The 18,095-nt window shown below is 42.0% G+C and overlaps 1 protein-coding gene across 4 annotated transcripts in view; it reads right to left on the bottom strand.

Moving 5' to 3' along the window:
* The window catches only part of SNAP47 (synaptosome associated protein 47), a 69,229-nt gene that overhangs the window by 21,016 nt on the left and 30,118 nt on the right, over positions 1 to 18,095 (bottom strand). For all 4 annotated transcript variants that reach the window (XR_003682782.2, XM_028498355.2, XM_055080249.1 and 1 more), the window contains exons 3-4: positions 10,000 to 10,490; positions 2,608 to 2,732 (exon numbers count right to left, since the gene is read on the bottom strand). Coding sequence is in view for 3 of the 4 variants with exons in the window: in XM_028498355.2 (XP_028354156.1) it covers positions 2,608 to 2,732; positions 10,000 to 10,490 (616 nt within the window). In the remaining variant the exon portion in view is untranslated. The remainder of the gene's footprint in view (positions 1 to 2,607; positions 2,733 to 9,999; positions 10,491 to 18,095) is intronic.

The following is an 18,095-nucleotide window of genomic DNA, read 5'->3' as shown; positions in this document are numbered from 1 at the left end:
GGTAGCCACAGACTTAGTAACGAAAGAGCAGGAGTTCTGAGGCAGGAAAGGTTAGCACATCAGACACTGGAAATGATTTGAGGGATTCTGCCAAACCCATCTGAGGGACTCTGATTCCTCTCCCAGCCTTCTCCACCACGTGCCCTCCCACAGCGGATGGTGGACAGCCACAGCTACGCAGCAGATGGGGCCTAACCGCAGCCCACATGCCCGCTCCAGGGGCCCAGCACAGAGGGAGCTGGCACACTGCACTAAGCACGGCTGCTCCCTGAGGAAATCACAGCAAATCCTCTCTCTAGCACCCCAACTGCAGTTTAAGTCACCAAAACCCATTTCCACGTAATGACTTTAATAGCATCTGCAACAGAAACCACAGATGAATGGAGGGAGATTTTCTTGCATTTTCATTTTCCCCAGAAATTTAACTCATTCCTACCTATGCTTGAGCTTCAACTACACAGCTCAGAATTCTTCTCTAAATATGAAACATGTGTTTTACCTCAAAAGGACAATCTCTTATGAAATTAGGTTCTCCCTGCAGGGAAGGAGAATGAGGCAGCTAACTAGCACAATGCCCTGCCCCTCCTGTGGGTGGGTCTTCCCAGCCTAACTGCTCAGGGATCACCCTGTCCTCTGCCCCGAAGCCAGCATCCTGATTCACGACCATGGCATCTGCTGTTCCCAGCATGGACGCCACAGGGCTCACTAAGACTTGTTGATGACAGTCAGGACCAACCACATAAGAAACACACTTTCATGGGAAAGAATGGTGACCTCAGTGGTCACTGAAGAATCTTATTCTACTCACAGCTGTTGGTGCATTCATCCTGACCTCTCCCATTCTATCACAGCTTTTAGGGGAAGGGCACATTGTATATACATGGTAGTAGAGACTGGTTATTTGAAATTGCAAGGGCCCTCTCAAACTACATGGCCACCACTAGAATTAACAGATAAAATTCCTACATTTCCCATGAAAAACCCATGTTCTTGCTTCAGCCTCAACACAACTGTGGGCCACAGAAGAGCTCATCTCAGCCACAGACACCTTCATTGGAGGGTGGGAGAGGAGGGTCTCAGATCCTACCAACCTGAGGCCTATATGCACTCTTACCCACTTTCATGAGAACAGGTTAAGTTTGCCTTTATAGTATGAGGGTTTCTCAAGCCCCAAGGCAGACAAGATCTGCAGTGTTCTGGAGTCACTAAGCCTATCAAAAGAAATGATTAGCAACCTGCAGAATTTGCTAGTTGCAGCTAGAAAGCGGCATGTCTTTTTGTCATTACTAAAAGTGATTAAAAGTTAGATCAGAAGGAAAAAGTGACAAATCATGTATATTTAAAATATCCCATAGCAAAAGATGAACACTGTTTTCCCAAAATGGAAAAGGCTGAGCTTAAAGGAGTCTATGCCTATGTAGCCACATAGAATAAAATTATTTAAAAACAGGTTTAAAAGACATACAGTCTCTTGTATGCCTTGATGTTAAGTGTGGGTTGCCTCCAATGAAACAGTCTCTCCAAAAGAGAGCCTGAATCTGATGGAGCCTCTAGAGCTACAAACCGACCTACAGGAGTACCAGGGCAGAGAGCAGGCAGTTTACCACCTGCTGGGAGCTGGGGAAACCAAGTCAGGAAGATGCAAGCTGCAAAATCTTGACAGAGGAACAATTTAGTTTTTTCATCAAATAAACTGCAAAGGAAAAAGACAAGATGACAGAGGAAAGAAAGCTACGCATTAAAGGCACTTCACTAAATGCAACACACGGGCCTCATGAGGATCCTGATCTGAATAAACATGTAACACATTTTCCTAAATGAGGTAACTAGGGAAATGTGAGCACTGGCTTGATGTCTGATGATACCAAGGAATTCACTTTTTACTTTTTTAAGGCGAGTATGTTATTGTGCTGATTTTTTAAAACGGTTCTTATCTTTTAAACCTACATACTGAAATATTTATGAATGAAATGATATAAAGTCTAGGTATTTGCTACATAATTATGAAAAAAGGAAAAAGAAAAGGCCACTGTGTTGTCCAGCATTAACATAGGAAGATAAGTTGCAAGTATTTCTATCAAATATTGTTTAAATTTCAACTTCCTGGACAAAAAGTGGCAAGCCTCCACAAGAACCTGTGTTGAGCACTTGAGAGCAAGTGCCCTCAACTGTACACGCCCAGGTAGTGCACACACAGATGGCACACACAAACAGGTGCTGCACACGTGTGCACACAGTACACACACCACACATGCATACATGTACGTGTACAGAGTCCACCTGGACACACACATCGTGCACATACACAGACTACATGTGCATCTGAGCCCACATGTACAGACATACACACATGTACAACAGGCATAGGCAGCTGCCAAGACCACTGTGTGTGCACAGGAATGCTATGTGTGTCTGCATGCCACAAAACACAAGGACTCAGAATGGGCACCGCCCTTCCTCAAGCTATAGGGAGCTGAGCAAATCAGGTGGATGTCCCAGCACTTCCGTGCAGGTGACAGGCAAGCATAAATCAGTGGAGAGTTGTTTTCAGGCAAGAAAAAGTGAGTTGCCTGCAGGGGAGGACATGACACTACGAATGCACGTTACCTGTCTCAGTTCCTGGCTGTCCCCCTCGGAAATTAACGGTTTGCTCATCTGTAGCTGAAGTGGCCTCCCTTCCTGGCTCCCTGAGGAGGGCTCACAGTGCATGGCACGGTCCATCAGCCCAGATGCTGAAATGGAAAGTCAAACAGGGTGGCATCTTCTAGAAGGTGTGAACAATGCAAGGGCATTCAGAACTTTACAAAAAGTGGTGTTTAAGACCGTCAGAGCTCTTTGGGTTGACGAAGTGTTTTCCCAGGCATCTACTGGTTTAGAGCTTCTGTGTTTGCAGGAGCGGTGAGTCCACCTCTCTGAACCTCTGCTGAGCTGACTGAATGTGGGATCTGCCTGAGCCTTGCCTTCTACCTCAGTCCAGGGCTGCTTCCTTACCCCACACTGATCAGAGTGTGCAACACTGTAAATACTCAGGATCTAGTTCTATAACTGGCTTTTAGACGAAAGATGCTTTATCCAGGAGTGATTTTTTTTTTTTTGAGAGGACAATAGATTGGAGTATGAAACATAATACTTGTTGAGCCCTGGTGAAATGTACTTGAAATACACTACTAGGAACTGCATTACCTTCTGATTACCCCACAAAACACTGTGGTTCTAGAGAGCACACGAAATGGTCAGCTAGTCAAGTCAAGCAAAGTTGAATGTGGAGCTGTACTGAAGTAGGGGTGAGCCAGACTGCTGCACGTGGCAAGGCATTGCTCAGGGGTGTTTCCATTCACACATCTATGCCTGGGTAGTCTTGCTGAGAAGCAGAAGAGCAGCTTGGCAAGGAACAGTGATAATCCTTTATTTAAAGAGTTGTCTTCATCTGCAACCCTGGCACTGTATGGCCCAGATAAGAACATAGATTAGAGTCTGTCACCTGCTTTTCTCCATAATACAGACCACCTCAGATGTGTCAATATAGCCATGTTTATTTATTAGGATGCTGGAAAGCTGAAAGCATACCGGGGTGAGAACCAGCAGTGTGGATTCCAGCACCAACTCCTTTGAGCAGATTTCTCTGCTTCAGCAAAATGGGAGGGCAAAAACAGGACACCCCACTTCCTTCCTAGGACCCTAGTGGCAGTCAGCAGAGCTGCCTTTCATCCGAGCAGCCTGGAGCAACTGATAAATGCATTGTTAGGAAAGGAAATCCATCTTGGGGTAAAGCTCTCGCTGGACCTGAACAGCAGGAACCCAGGTGGTGAATCCAGGACACACCAACTGCACAAGCCCATCCTCCCTGGGGAGAGACCAGCCACCTCCAACAGGTACACAAACATCCCTTTATTCTTATTTCTCAAAAAATTTCTTACAAATTAACACTCCCTGAGATTACCTAGCTGAGCAAAGAAGACATGATGACAAGAAAGCATGTTTCTTGGGATCCTAGAGAGGAAAAGGGTCTTGGCCAGATGGAGTGAGTTCAGGAACCAGTTGATGCTAAGCAAAACCTGCATGGAGGCAAGACCCGAGGGTTCCACACCGCGGGCCTGAGCCCTCCCCAGGCCCATCTCCACTGGGAAGGAGGCCCTTTGTGAGAGTCTTCGTGCCCTTTAACTGTGCACCACTGTGTGAAGTACTTCCTACACAGAACTGCTATACCCGTACAAGCACCTTGGAGGTCTGAAAGAGTTTCACAAGACAAAAACCTTAGTACACACCATGTAGTCAGATGTGCTTTTCTCTTCTATTCTTTATATAAAAGCTGGTTGCAACCAAACAAATTGATTTTACAACCTGTGTCCTGGAATCTCCAAAGTGCCACTACTCCAACATCCTAAGGGCTTATTAATCAGCACAGAACTTTCCATAGCATACAACTCACTGTCGGTTGGTCTTACATGATCTAAATGTCACTAAGATGTTACATAATGAAAAGCACTTTTCTAAAACAGCAATAGAACACCATCAGAGCTAAACCAGACAACAGAGGACATGTTCTACTAGATATTATTAGCCTAAAGGAAAGGCCAACTAACATACCTGACATTAAAACATTATCAGTGATAACATGATGGCAAAATGCACTTCACTTGGCTATGTTAACAGTGGTTCTATGGCCTAATGGGTGAAAGCAAACTCCTCATTCAGCCTATACCCTCCTCCTTCCTAGTCTGCTCCTGATCCTGCAGACTCCTGTTCCAGCCACCCCGGCACCCTGACCCCAGCATGCCCACCATGCCCCCGCTCTGCACATGTCATGCAGACAGATGTCCCCTAGCCCAAGTTTGGAGACATGTTCTCCACTCAGCCCTTCCATTAGCAGCAATCTTCCCTCATTTGTCCTGGTACCATTCAGTTTACACACTTTTGACAGTAACTTGCTTGGTACTGCACTACTATTTATCTTTTTCAGCCTCTTTTCAAACTGGTATCTCCCCAACTAGCTTCTCTGAGAGCACGGCCCATGTCTAATTCACACTTGTGCCCAGCACTGTGCTCCTGCACTGTCACTCTGGTTTCCATTTCAACACCTACAGCTATATTACAGTTAGAGACATACTATTTTTGAATGTTTAACAAATGGGATTACTTAAACAACCAGAAAACCAAAACTGAGGATTTTTCTTCCTGGAATATACTAATAAGAGATGTTTTTCACAACGAGCTGTGGGATCAGCAGGATCCTGCCTAATGCAAAACTCGGCCACCCCCACGAACTCTGTGTTGAGACTTGGGTTGCTGACTCAGTTACTTCAATGCTTTGAAATATCTTCTGAAAAAATTAATTTAGTTCAGTATAAGATGGTTTTTGTCTCAAAAGTCATTAGTTATCTCAGTTAAACAAAATAATCACAAATTGTTCAAGCTACATGCTACCTTACAGATGATTCCACTTTCCAAGAACAAGGAGGCATCGAGGGAAACCCTGAGTAAGGACTGCGCTGGCAGGGGCAGCACTGGGATGCCAGTCTCCTTTGTGCATCAGACATAGACTCCTGACCTCATTGCAAGTTCAGACCAAAGATCACCAGGGCCTGACCTGGGAGCAGAAAACCGCTCCAAGCCTGTCCAGCCTTGAGCAAATCTTTCTCCCTGTCTCTGGGCCCCATACGCCCCATTGATGACACAGGAAAATGCCTACTCTACCCAGGGATGGATTCAGCAGCTTATATAAATGGGGTGGGAAGCCCTTTCAGAAAAAAAACACAAAACGCCCCATGTCCTCAATACAACAGGAAGTGTAACAGAGAGAAAGCTGAAATTGAGAGAGACAGCAGTCTCAACTGACTCATGGGTCCTTGGAAGGGATCACGTGGGTGAGGGCCAAGCAGCTCTCCGGGGGTCTGTTGATAGTCAGGGGGTCACCGTGTCCTAATAAACTAATAACACGGGGCTTCTCTGAAGTCAGTGCAGTGCTTGTGTCCTAGTGACCACATGGAGGGGTCTGTTGGTGGTCAACCTGATACCCATATCCTAGTGACCACATGGAGTCTGCTGGTGGTCAGCATGGTGCTGTGTCCCAGGGTCAGAACTTTACTATTTCAAAAGATGATCTTAAATTAATGACCCTATGCTGAGACTTCAATGCCTCAGAAATTTATTCATCATTACACAGAGATGCGTGTGCCTTCTGGTTACCTGGGCCTGTCCTGGGTGCTGGAGATGGGGTGAGAAAAGACAGGCTTGTGTCTGATTCTAAAGCACACATCCCAATGTGGGAAGTTGAACAGCAAACCAGAGGGTACCAGCACCAGAGGGCAAGTGCTAGGCAAGATTTCTATAGGATCAGTGAATGGGAAACTAGTCCTCTTAAATTAGGTGGTCAGAGAAGGCCCCTCTCAGAAGGCGACAGTTTGCAAACAGTGAAAACAAATCAGTACCAAAAAACTCTTTAAAAATGCTATGCATGGACCTTGCTCTTATATGATAAGAGCTTTGTGGGCTTCCTCCCAAAACCCATCACCCCAGTGGATCATGAGACAACATGACACAAAGTCCAACTAGGGGAGAGTCTACAAAAACCTGACCACTACTCCTGAAGACCATCAAGATCATCAAAGCAAAGAGAGTCTGAGAAACTGTAACAGTCAAGAAGAGTCCAAGGAGATGAAATGCCAAAATATCATGTGGGATCCTGGATGGGATTCTGGAACAGTAAAACATAAGGAAATCTGAATAAAATATGGACTTTAGTGAATAAAGGTGTATCAATACAGGCTCATTAGTTGTGACAATGAACGATACTAATGTAAGATGACAAGAATAGGGAAAACTGGGTGTGGGCGACATGGGAACTCTCTGTGCTATCCTCACAACTTTTTCTCAAGTCTGAAACTATTCTAAAGTTTAAAAGATTATTTTAAAGATACTACCCAGAAAAACAGCAATTTGCAACTGCTCTTCCTTAAGGTGGGATCTGCCCACCTGTATCATTTCCAGCCCTTGAAGCCCAGGAGACTCTCTTCCTCCCCCAGTCCCGGCCTGGCCACCCCAGACCCTCAACCTGTCTACTCTATACATTACTACAGAGGTCTCTGGAAAGTTCTTCTAGGACACTGGTTCCTAACACTGGTCCCCTGTTACTAGACCGCCACCTTCTGGCCACACAATTTACCAAAACAGCTCATCGAGGAGAGAAATATGTTTCTGAGATGTCAAAGTCATGGTTTCTACCTCCACTGTTTCTGTAGTTTCCAGCGCAGAACAGTAAAAACAGAAGCGCTGACAGATACAACAACAAGAGAGGTAACAATGAGAAGTAAGTTCTCATTGCTGGGCTTGTGCAGGATTACTGTGAAGTTCCAAGCAAATGAGATACCATCTTGCTTAGTGAACTCAGCATGCCGGCTTCTTCCAAACATAACTCCTTGTCACCTGTACCTCTCCAAATCCACAGGTACACCTGCCTCACCTATGCAGGGAGACTTCACTAGGGGAGGATGGCACTTCATGCTCAGTCCAGACTCAGACACACTGTAGGGATCCTACCCACAGGCTAAAGTTAGCACTGAGATGAAAACCCATCTGTCACTGTGGATGCGGCTCAGCTCATTCCATACATATACAATCCGTTACTGTGATGGGTGAGGCCATAGTCCCCAGTTATTCAATCCAACCCTAATCTAGGTGTTACTGGGAAGGTATTTGTAGACGTGGTGAAGGCTATCAGTCAGTTGACTTTAGTGAAGGGAGCCTGTCCTAGACAATCCAGTGGGCCTGGTTCAATCAGCTGAACAACCTTAAAAGTATATCTGCAGCTTCCCTGAGGAGAAGGACGTTCAGCCTCTGGTCAGCAGCCTCAGCTTGTGCACAAGAGGTTCATTTTCCCCTTCCTGATGGGTGGCCCTGAAGAATTTGCACTCACTCAGCTTCCTGCAGTGATTATGGCTGCAGAGGCCCTGGCACTCACTCCCTCCTCTCTAGCCCCATCTGCCACCTGTATGCTTGGAGTCAGAGCTTACCATCCCATCTTCCTCGGGACCCACCCTCCATGACAGCAAGGCACAGCAAGCTTGCACTCTTCTCACTTGTACAGTGTGACTTTCTGTGACACACGTGACATGCTCAGATATGCCATCTCATTTGTAACATTCTATGCTGTGTTCTCTCTCTGAAACCACCATGCCTAACATAAAACCCATGAATGTGGTAGAGCTCCATAAGAAGAAGGATTGTTTTCAGGACTGTGGGTACCTGGCACCACGCCTAGCACAGAGGGATTCTCCAACAGCATTGTCAGAACCAACAGCCCATGGTGCTCTGCATCTGGTCCCACCAGCCAGGGCCTCCTCCCTCTCACTGCTGAGGCTCCTTCCAGAGGAAAACAGCAGTGAGGGGGACTCAGAGACTTCGGGTATCAGAGAGGCTACCCAGCTGAGCTTGCAAATGGCCTTTCCTGAAGGGCCCTTCTAGTCAGGATCTTATGTTGGCTGGTACAGTGTACCCTTCTTGGCCCTTTTATGGGCCAGCTTCTGAATCCTGCCTTGAATGAGGGGCCAAAGAAAAATCTGGAAATGTAAGTTTCTATATTAAGAAAGTAAGTTTCTAAATTAAGTTTTTACATTAACATTTCCAACATTTTGATACTTATGGAACCAGATCTATTATCAAGTAATTTCTTTTTGAAACTTGAAGTCATCTAGAATAACATCAAAATATTCATATGTTAGGGAAACAGATTACATATTGGAATTGAAATCAATCACTTAAGAGGAAAAAAGAAAAGGAACTGGAATAGTAACAAACATATCTCTTACTTTAAACAAACTCTAGCAATCGAAGATAATAAGAAAAGACTATTACTTGTTAGAAAAATCACTATAACATACAAGTAATGACACCTATAATGCTAGTATTAGAATATTTTATGACTTTGGGATTCCTTAAGCAGGGCTCAAAAATAAACTTAAGGGGAAAAATGGTAAATCTGACCACAGCAAAATTAAAGATTTCTGTAATGGAAGCTGACAGTCTAGGAAAAGTATTGGTAGCTTCTAAAGTCAACAAGGGATGAATATCTAGAATGAATAATGAACTCCTGCAAATCAGAGAGGAAAAAAAAAAAAAGCCCAGTAGGAAAACAAAACAAAACAAAACAGAACAAGCAACCCACAGAGCAAAATCTGTGGGACCAAAAAGCAACTAAAAGGTGTCAGACGCTCCACCTCACAATCAATCAAAAAAATAAAAATACCTTTAAGATACCACTTGACATCCGTCAGAATGGCAAAACTGAGAAGTCAGATACCACCAACTTATTCTATGCTAGGGAGGAGGCTGGGACCTGGGGACATATCCACATGTCCTGCCACCCACACTCGAACCTCAGGCCAAACTCAGCTATACCCTCTATGCCCCACAGAGACCTAAAAGAGGATACTGCAGCCACAATGCCAAGAAAAGCAAGGGTTTCACAATATTTCTGGGATGGTAAAAAAAAAAACACACAAAAACTGTGCTGCATAGTTTTCAAGAATTCTGATATCCAAATGCACATCTGGAAGGTAGGCTGGGAATACCTCAATTAAGTGCCAAGAAAAACGAGTGTGATGCTGGGTCAGGGGAAGGGACTGGAGACACACCAGAGCAGGTGGGGATGATGCCAGTTAAGACCCTAAAGTGTTGGTTCTCAAATCAAACAGAGGAAAGAGGTGAAAACATCTAACTTGGAGCTTTCCTTTGTTCTGAAAGCATCACCAAAACTATTTCTGACATATTTGAAAAGGCACAGCTCTCAAGTATATGATAAACCTGAGTGATTTGAGATTCAGATGGCAAGTACTAAGGAAAATGGTGTGAAATTATTTTTATTTACAAACAAATACGTAGTCACTAGTGAGCTGAAACCGGCAGTTGCTCTATGTGATGCATCATGGTAACGCACCATGGGTGTGTTGAGTTTGACTGTGACTTTAGAGGTCTTGCGCACAGACTGTTTTGATGATCACTCACCTGCATGCCAGACTGAGTAGCCCTTCTCTGCTAGGGGAGAGGTTCTAGTGCTTCTGAGCATCAAGGCATCTTCTAAAAACTCGATCTTCTTGCTGAACTGCACTTCCAAAATGGGGATAACCTCCGGCATCTTGGCAGAGATCAAACGATAAGCTATATCTGGCTTCCCAATGAACCGCTGGCGGATGCTAATTTCATAAGGTGTATGAACCTTGATGTCATCTACTTCTTCTCTTTCGAATCTGTGCATGAGCAAAGAATCTGAGTTGTGGATTTCCAATCCAGAAACAAGGACGGTGAGCCTTCCTGGTTTAACATGAGATTCTGTTTTTTGGGAAATAACAGCAGGAATTTTGATTACTATCCCTTCTTTTCCCAAAGCTTTGGAACTAGCCATTGAGGCGTCCCACTTGGGCTTTGTTTCTGATGGCATCTTCCAAAGCTTGAAGCTAAAGGGCCACCAAGAAGGAGACTCCAGTTCTGTCAGCAGCCTAAAAAAGCAAACAAAACACAGAAAGTAGTCAATCAGTTAATTTTTTTTTTTGAAAACTGCTTTGACTTTTATAAAGAATGTTACCATTTTATAGTTTTCTTTTCCACAAGCACTCCATGAAGCAGAAAAAGCAGGAATTATTATCCCCACATTTTAGAAAAGAAAACTGAGGCTAAGAGCAGTGGGACATTTGCCTACAGATACAAAACTAACCAGAAGTAGACACGCAACAAAAACACACATCTTGTGACTAGAATATTGCTCTTTTCACACTTGACCTGGGGTAATTTTGACCAAAATAAATCCTGATCATAATCTCTAGAGAGCTGTCTAATAGAACTTTCTTCAGTAATCTGTATTGCCTAATCCAGTAATGGGGACATGTGGCTACTGGGCACCTGAAATGTAGCTAATGCAATGATGAATTGAATTTTAAACTTAATTTTAATGTGGCTAGTGGCTACCATATTGGACAACTCTAAATTAACCACTAATAATATCAAGAAATATATCTAAAAAGCCAATAAGAGAGGAAAACAGTGGAAGCAGGAAAGGAAAAGCAAAGGAACAAAGATCAAATGGAATAAACAGAAAACAAATAACAAGATGGTGGAATTATCACAACCATATTAGTAATCATACGAAATGGAAGTGGACTAAATTCTCTAATTAAAAGGCAGACTGTCAGCCTTTAAATGCAGATGGTCAGTCTATAATAAGACACAGTTATATCATGTTGACAAGAAGCAATGTGAAATATAAAGATACAGATACACTGAAAGTAAAGGGATTGGAAGAATAAAATAAAAAGACATCATGCCAGGCTTCCCTGGTGGCACAGTGGTTGAGAGTCCGCCTGCCAATGCAGGGGACACGGGTTTGTGCCCCGGTCCGGGAAGATCCCACATGCCGCGGAGCGGCTAGGCCTGTGAGCCATGGCTGCTGAGCCTGCGCGTCCGGAGCCTGTGCTCCGCAATGGGAGAGGCCACAACAGTGAGAGGCCTGCGTACCGCTAAAAAAGAAGAAAAAAAAACAAAAAAAGATATCATGCCAAAAGTAAACTTTAAGACAAATAGTGTTACTGGGGAAAAAGAGGGACAATGCATAATGATAAGAGGATCAATCCAAAAGAGAGACTTAATGATAGTAAATATGCATGCATCTAATAACAGAACTTCAAAATTCATTAAGCAAAAACTGGCAAAACTAAAAGAAGAAATAGACAATCATACCTGTAGTTGTAGATTTTAACAAACTGCTCTCCACAATTGATACAGCAAGGAGACAAAAGTAATTAATAAGAATATAGAAATTTTGAACAACACTATTCAACCATCTCAAACCTGAGTGATATTTACAGAAACATCATCCAAATGCTGAATGCACTCAAGTATATTCAGAATATAAACAATAACAACAAAAAGATTATATATAACAGAGTGGCCAACATGGCAGAGAAGAAACACCTGGAGCTCACCTCCTCCCACAGGTACACCAAAATTACAACTACTTACAGAGGAACTAACGATGAGAAGGACCTGAAGACTAGAAGAAAAAATTTTCCACAACTAAAGTTATCAAGAAGGAACTACAATGAGATGGGTAGGAGGGGCAGAGACACAGTATAGTTAAGACCCACATCCCCAGATAGGTGACATACAAAAGGGAGGACAATCACAAGTGCAGAGGTTCTCCCCAAGGAGTGATGGGTCCAAGCCCCACACTGGGCTCCCCAGCCCACTATTACACCAGAAGATAAGCCTCCATAACATCTGACTTTGAAGGCCAGTGGGACTTGCATAAGACAGAGCTAGAGGGCTGTAGGAAACAGAAACTCTGCTCTTAAACAACACAAGCAAAATCTCACATGCTCTTAGACCCAGCACAGAGGGAGTACTTTGAAAGGAGCCTAGGTCAGTCCCACTTGTTGAACTTGGAGAAGCCTGCCAGAGAGGCAGGAGGCCACCAGAACTCCCCCTGGGGACATAGATGATGGTGGCAGCCATTTATGGGAGCCACGAGGACACAGGTGCTGGCAAGGGCCATTTTGGTGTCTAGACTATCTGCACCGGGACACGGTCCCACCCACCAGCAGGTTGGCCACTGTCCTGGGACCTCCCACACTGACAAGCCAGTTACATGAGGAAATGACCCTGACTACCAGCAGGCTGAGACCAGTCCTGGACCCACGGCCCTGTAGTCAGCCACACAAGGACCTGGCACCACCTACCAATGGACTGGAACCAGCCCCGGGACCCCAGGCCCTACAGCCGACCATACTGGGATCCAGCTCTGCCCACAAGCAGGCTGGCACCAGCCCCAGGAGTTTCAAGGCCCTTGCTCCACATACTAGCAAGCCAGTACCAGTACCGGGACTTGCCAGCACCTGCAGACAGCAGTACAAGGCCCCCCAAGGCCCCAAAGTCAACTGCACCGGGACCAGGCACCACCCACCAGCAGGCTGAGATAAGCCTCAGGAAACCCCAGGGCCACTCAGTTGGCCACTCTGGGATCTAGCCTTGCCCACCAGTGGCCAACAGCCTCTGCATGAGGCAAGGCCTGGTAGCCAACTGGGACAGGGACAGCCCTGCCTACCAACATGCCCACAGGGGCATCCCTAGATCATATAACTCTGGTGCTGCTGGGCACCATAGGATGTCTCCTACACAAGCCTACTCCTCCAAGATCAAAAACGTAACCAACCTACCTAATTCACAGAAATAAACACAGAAAATTAGGTAAACAAAAGGAGGTGACAAAGGAGCATGTTCCAAACAAAAGAAAAGATAAAATCCCAGGAGAAGAACTAAGTGAAGTGGAGAAAAGCAACCTACCCAGTAAAGAGTTCAAGGTAATGATCATAAAGAAGCTCAACAAACTCAGGGAAAGAATGGCCACAGTGAGAAGTTTAAGAAGAGATAGAAAATATAAAGAGAACCAAATAGTAACTGAAACTAAAAAATACACTAGAAGGAATCAACAGATTAGATGATACAGAGGAACAGACAGGTGATCTGGAAGACAGAGTAGTTGAAATCACCCAAGTTGAACAGAAAAAAGAAAGAGAAATTTTTTAAAATGAGGACAGTTTAAGATAACTCTAGTCTCATACCACAGTACTATGAGACAAGAAATCAACTATAAGAAAAAAACTGCAAAAAACACAAAACATGGAGGCTAAACAATATGCTAGTAAAACCCAATGGGGTCATGGAAGAAATCAAAGAGGAAATAAAAAAAAAATGCTTGGAGACAAAAGAAAATGGAAACATACAATCCAAAAATCTGTAAGACACAGCAAAAGTAGTGCTAAGAAGGAAATTTATAGTGATATATGCCTACCTCAGGAAACAAGAAAAATCTCAAACAACCTAAACTTACACCTGAAGGAAGCAGAAAATGAAAAACAAACAAAACCCAAAGTTAGAAGGAAAGAAGTCATAAAGATCAGAGTGTAAATTAATGAAATAGAGACTAAAAAACAATAGAAAAGATCAATGAAACTTAGAGCTGGTTCTTTGAAAAGATAAATCTATAGTCAGACTCATCAAGGAAAAAAAGAGAGAGGACCCAAATAAACAAAATCAGAAATGAAAAAGAAGTTACAAATGAAACCTCAGAAATAAGAGGACTGTAAGAGATTACTACAAACAATTACATGCCAATAAGACGGACAATCTAGAAGAAATGGATAAATTCCTAGAAATGTACAATCTTCCAAGATTGAGTGAGGAAGAAATACAAACAGACTAATTATAATTATTAATTTTAAAACTCCCAACAAACAGAAGTCCAGGACCAGTGGGCTTCACAGGTGAATTCCACAGAACATTTAAAAAGGAACTAATGCCTATCCTTCTCAAAGTATTCCAAAAAATTAAACAGGAAAGAATGCTTCCCAACTCATTCTACAAGGCCAGCATCACCTTGATACCAAACCAGACAGACACTACAAAAAAAGAAAATTACAGGCAAATATCACTGATGAACATAGAAGCAAAAATCCTCTACAAAATGTAAGCAAAGCAAATTCAACAATACATTAAAAGGACCACACACCATGATCAGGTGGGATCTATCCCAGGGATGCAAGAATGGTTCAATATCTGCATAGCAATCAATGTGATACACCACATTAACAAACTGAAGAATAAGAATTATATGATCTCAAAAGATGCAGAAAAAGCTTCTGATAAAATTCATCAATTTATGATAAAAATGTTCAACATTGGGTCTAGAGGGAACATACCTCAACATAATAAACACCACATATGACCAATCTACAGCCAACATCATACTCAACAGTGAAAAGCTGAAAGCATTTTCTTTAAGATCAGGAATAAGACAAAAATGCCCACTCTTGCCACTTTTATGCAACATAGTATTGGAAGTCCTAGTCATAGCAATTAGACAAGAAAAAGAAATAAAAGGAATCCAGATTGGAAAGGAAAAATTAAAACTGTCACTGTTTGTAAATGTCACAATACTATATGTAGAAAATCCGAAAGATGCCACCAAAAAACTACTAGAACTCATCAATGAATTCAGTAAAATTTCAGGATACAAGATTAATATGCAGAAATGTATTTCTATACACTAATAACAAACTATCAGAGAAATTAAAAAATAATCCCATTAACAATTACATCAAAAAGAATGAAATACCTAGGAATAAATCTAACTAAGGCAGTTAAAGACCTATATTTGGAAAACTATAAGACACTGATGAAAGAAATCAAAGGTGACACAAACAAATGGAAAGATACCATGCTCATGGATTGGAAGAATTAATATTATTAAAATGACCATACTATCCAAGGCAATCTACAGATTCAATGCAATTCTTATCAAAATACCAATGGCATTTTTCACAAAACTAGAAAAAAAATCCTAAAATTTGTATGGAAACACAAAACGCAGAATAGCCAAAGCTATCCTGAGAAAGAAGAACAAAGTGGGAGGTATCATGCTCTGATTTCAAACTATACTACAAAGCTACAGTAACCAAAAAAGTAAAGTACTGGCACAAAAACAGACACAAAGATCAATGGAACAGAACAGACAGCCCAGAAATGAAGTCACACTTATATGGTCCATTAATCTACAATAAAGAAGGCAAGAATATACAACCCGGAAAAGACAGCCTCTTCAATAAATAGTGTTGGGAAAACTGGACAGCTACATGCAAAAGAATCAAACTGAACTACTTTCTCACACCATACACAAAAAGAGACTCAAAATGGATTAAAGAGTTAAATTTAAGACCTGAAACCATAAAACTCCTATAAGAAAACATAGGCAGTACGCCCTTTGACATCAGTCTTAGCAATATTTTTTGGATATGTCTCTGCAGGCAAGGGAAACGTAAGAAAAATAAGACACTTTCAAACAATATACATGTACGGGGTTACTATCTAAAATATACAAAGACCTCATACAACTCAACATCAAAAAAAACTAAACAACCCAATTAAAAATATGGGCAGAGGACCTGAACAGGCATTTTTTCCAAAGAAGACATACAGATGGCCAACATACACATAAAAAGATGCTCAATATCACTAATTATCAGGGAAATGCAAATCAAAATTACAATGAGATATCACTTCACATCCGTCAGTTGGCTGTTATCAAAAAGACAACAAATAAGAAATGCTGGCAAAGAAATGGATAAAGGGGAACTCTGGAACACTGTTGATGGGAATGTAAATTGGTACAGCTACAGAAAACTATGGAAAACATTATGGACATTCCTCAAAAAATTAAAACTAGAACTACCATGCGTTCCAGCAATTCTACTCCTGGGTATTTTTCTGAGGAAAACAAAAACACTAATTCAAAAAGATATATGCACCTCTATTTTCATTGAAGCATTAATCACAATAGCCAAACTACAGAAGCAACCTAAGTGCCCATTGACAGATGAATGCATAAATATGTAGTATATATATACAATGGAAACCATAAAAAAAGATTGAAATCTTGCCATTTGCAACAACATGGATGGACTTGAAGGGTACTATGCAATGTGAAATAAGTCAGAGAAAGACAAATACTGTATGATTTCACTTATATGTGGAATCTAAAACAAAACAAATGAACAAACATAACAAATCAGAAACAGAGTCAAAGATACAGAGAACAAGCAGGTGGTTGCCAGAAGGGAGAGGAGGATGAGTAAAACAGGTGAGGAAGATTAAGACGTACAAAGTTCCAGGCACAAAATAAATGAGTCAAAGGAATGAAATTCAGCATGGGAAATATAGTCAATAATAATGTAATATCTTTGAATGGTGACAGACAGTAACTAGACTTATCGTGGTGATTGTTTTGTAATGTACAGAAATTTCAAAACACTTATGTTGTGCACCTGGAACTAATATAGTGCTGTAGGTAAATTACACTTCAAAAATCAAAGAAACAAACTAATAAAAAAGGAGATCAGTTTTGTGGTTACTGGAGGTGGAGACTGGGGGAAGGGGAAATTGGATGAAGGTAGTCAAAAGGTACAAACTTCCAATAATAAGATTAAGTACTAGGGATGTAATGTATACAACATGATTAATTTAATTAACACTGATGTATATTATACATGAAAGTTGATAAGAGAGTAAATCCTGAAAGTTCTTATCCCAAGAAAAAAAATTTTTTTCTGTTCTATTTTGTATCTATCGGAGACAATGGATGTTCACTAAACTTACTGTGGTAATCATTTCATAATGTATGTAAGTCAAATCATTATACTGGATCTCAATCTTACACAGTATGGTAGGGCAGTTATATCTCAATAAAACGGTAAGAAAAAAAAAGAGTATAACAAGTCTCAATAAATTTCAAGTACTGAAATTATATAGAGCATATCCTTTGTCCTCAAAGAAATGAAACTAGAAATCAATAACAAAAAGTTAACTAGAAAATCCTCAAATATTTGGAAACTAAACACAATTCTAAAATAAAGGAAATTAGAAAATCTCTGAAGTGAATGAAACTAAAAACATGATACACAAAAAAACAGGGGGATGCAAATAGAGCAGTCATAAGAGGGAAATTCATATCTCTCAATGCATATATTTGAAAACTTCTTAGGAAGGTTTAAAATCAATGATCTAAGGCTCTACCTCAAAAAGTTACAGATTATACCCAGAGTAAGTAGAAGAAAGGAAAAGTAGGAATCAATGAAATGGGGGTTTCCCTGGTGGCACAGTGGTTAAGAATCTGCCTGCCAAGGCAGGGGACACAGGTTTGAACCCTGGTCTGGGAAGATCCCACATGCCGTGGAGCAACTAAGCCCGCGTGCGCCACAACTACTGAGCCTGCGCTCTGGAGCCCATGAGCCACAACTACTGAAGCCCACGTGCCTGGAGCCCGTGCTCCGCAACAGACAAGCCACCACAATGAGAAACCCACACACCGCAATGAAGAGTAGCTCCCGTTCGCTGCAACTAGACAAAGCCCGTGTGCAGAAACAAAGACCCAATGCAGCCAAAAATAAATAAATTTATTTTTTTTTAATCAATGAAATGGAAAACAGAAAAAATACAAAATATTAACAAAGCCAGAAGTTGGTTCTTTGAAGTCATTTTAAAAATTAAACCCCTAGCAA

Source organism: Physeter macrocephalus, chromosome 2, assembly GCF_002837175.3.
Source record: "Physeter macrocephalus isolate SW-GA chromosome 2, ASM283717v5, whole genome shotgun sequence".
NCBI classification, from domain to species: domain Eukaryota; kingdom Metazoa; phylum Chordata; class Mammalia; order Artiodactyla; family Physeteridae; genus Physeter; species Physeter macrocephalus.
The sequence above is the reverse complement of the archived record's forward strand: the minus strand, read 5'-3'. Positions and strand labels throughout refer to the sequence as shown.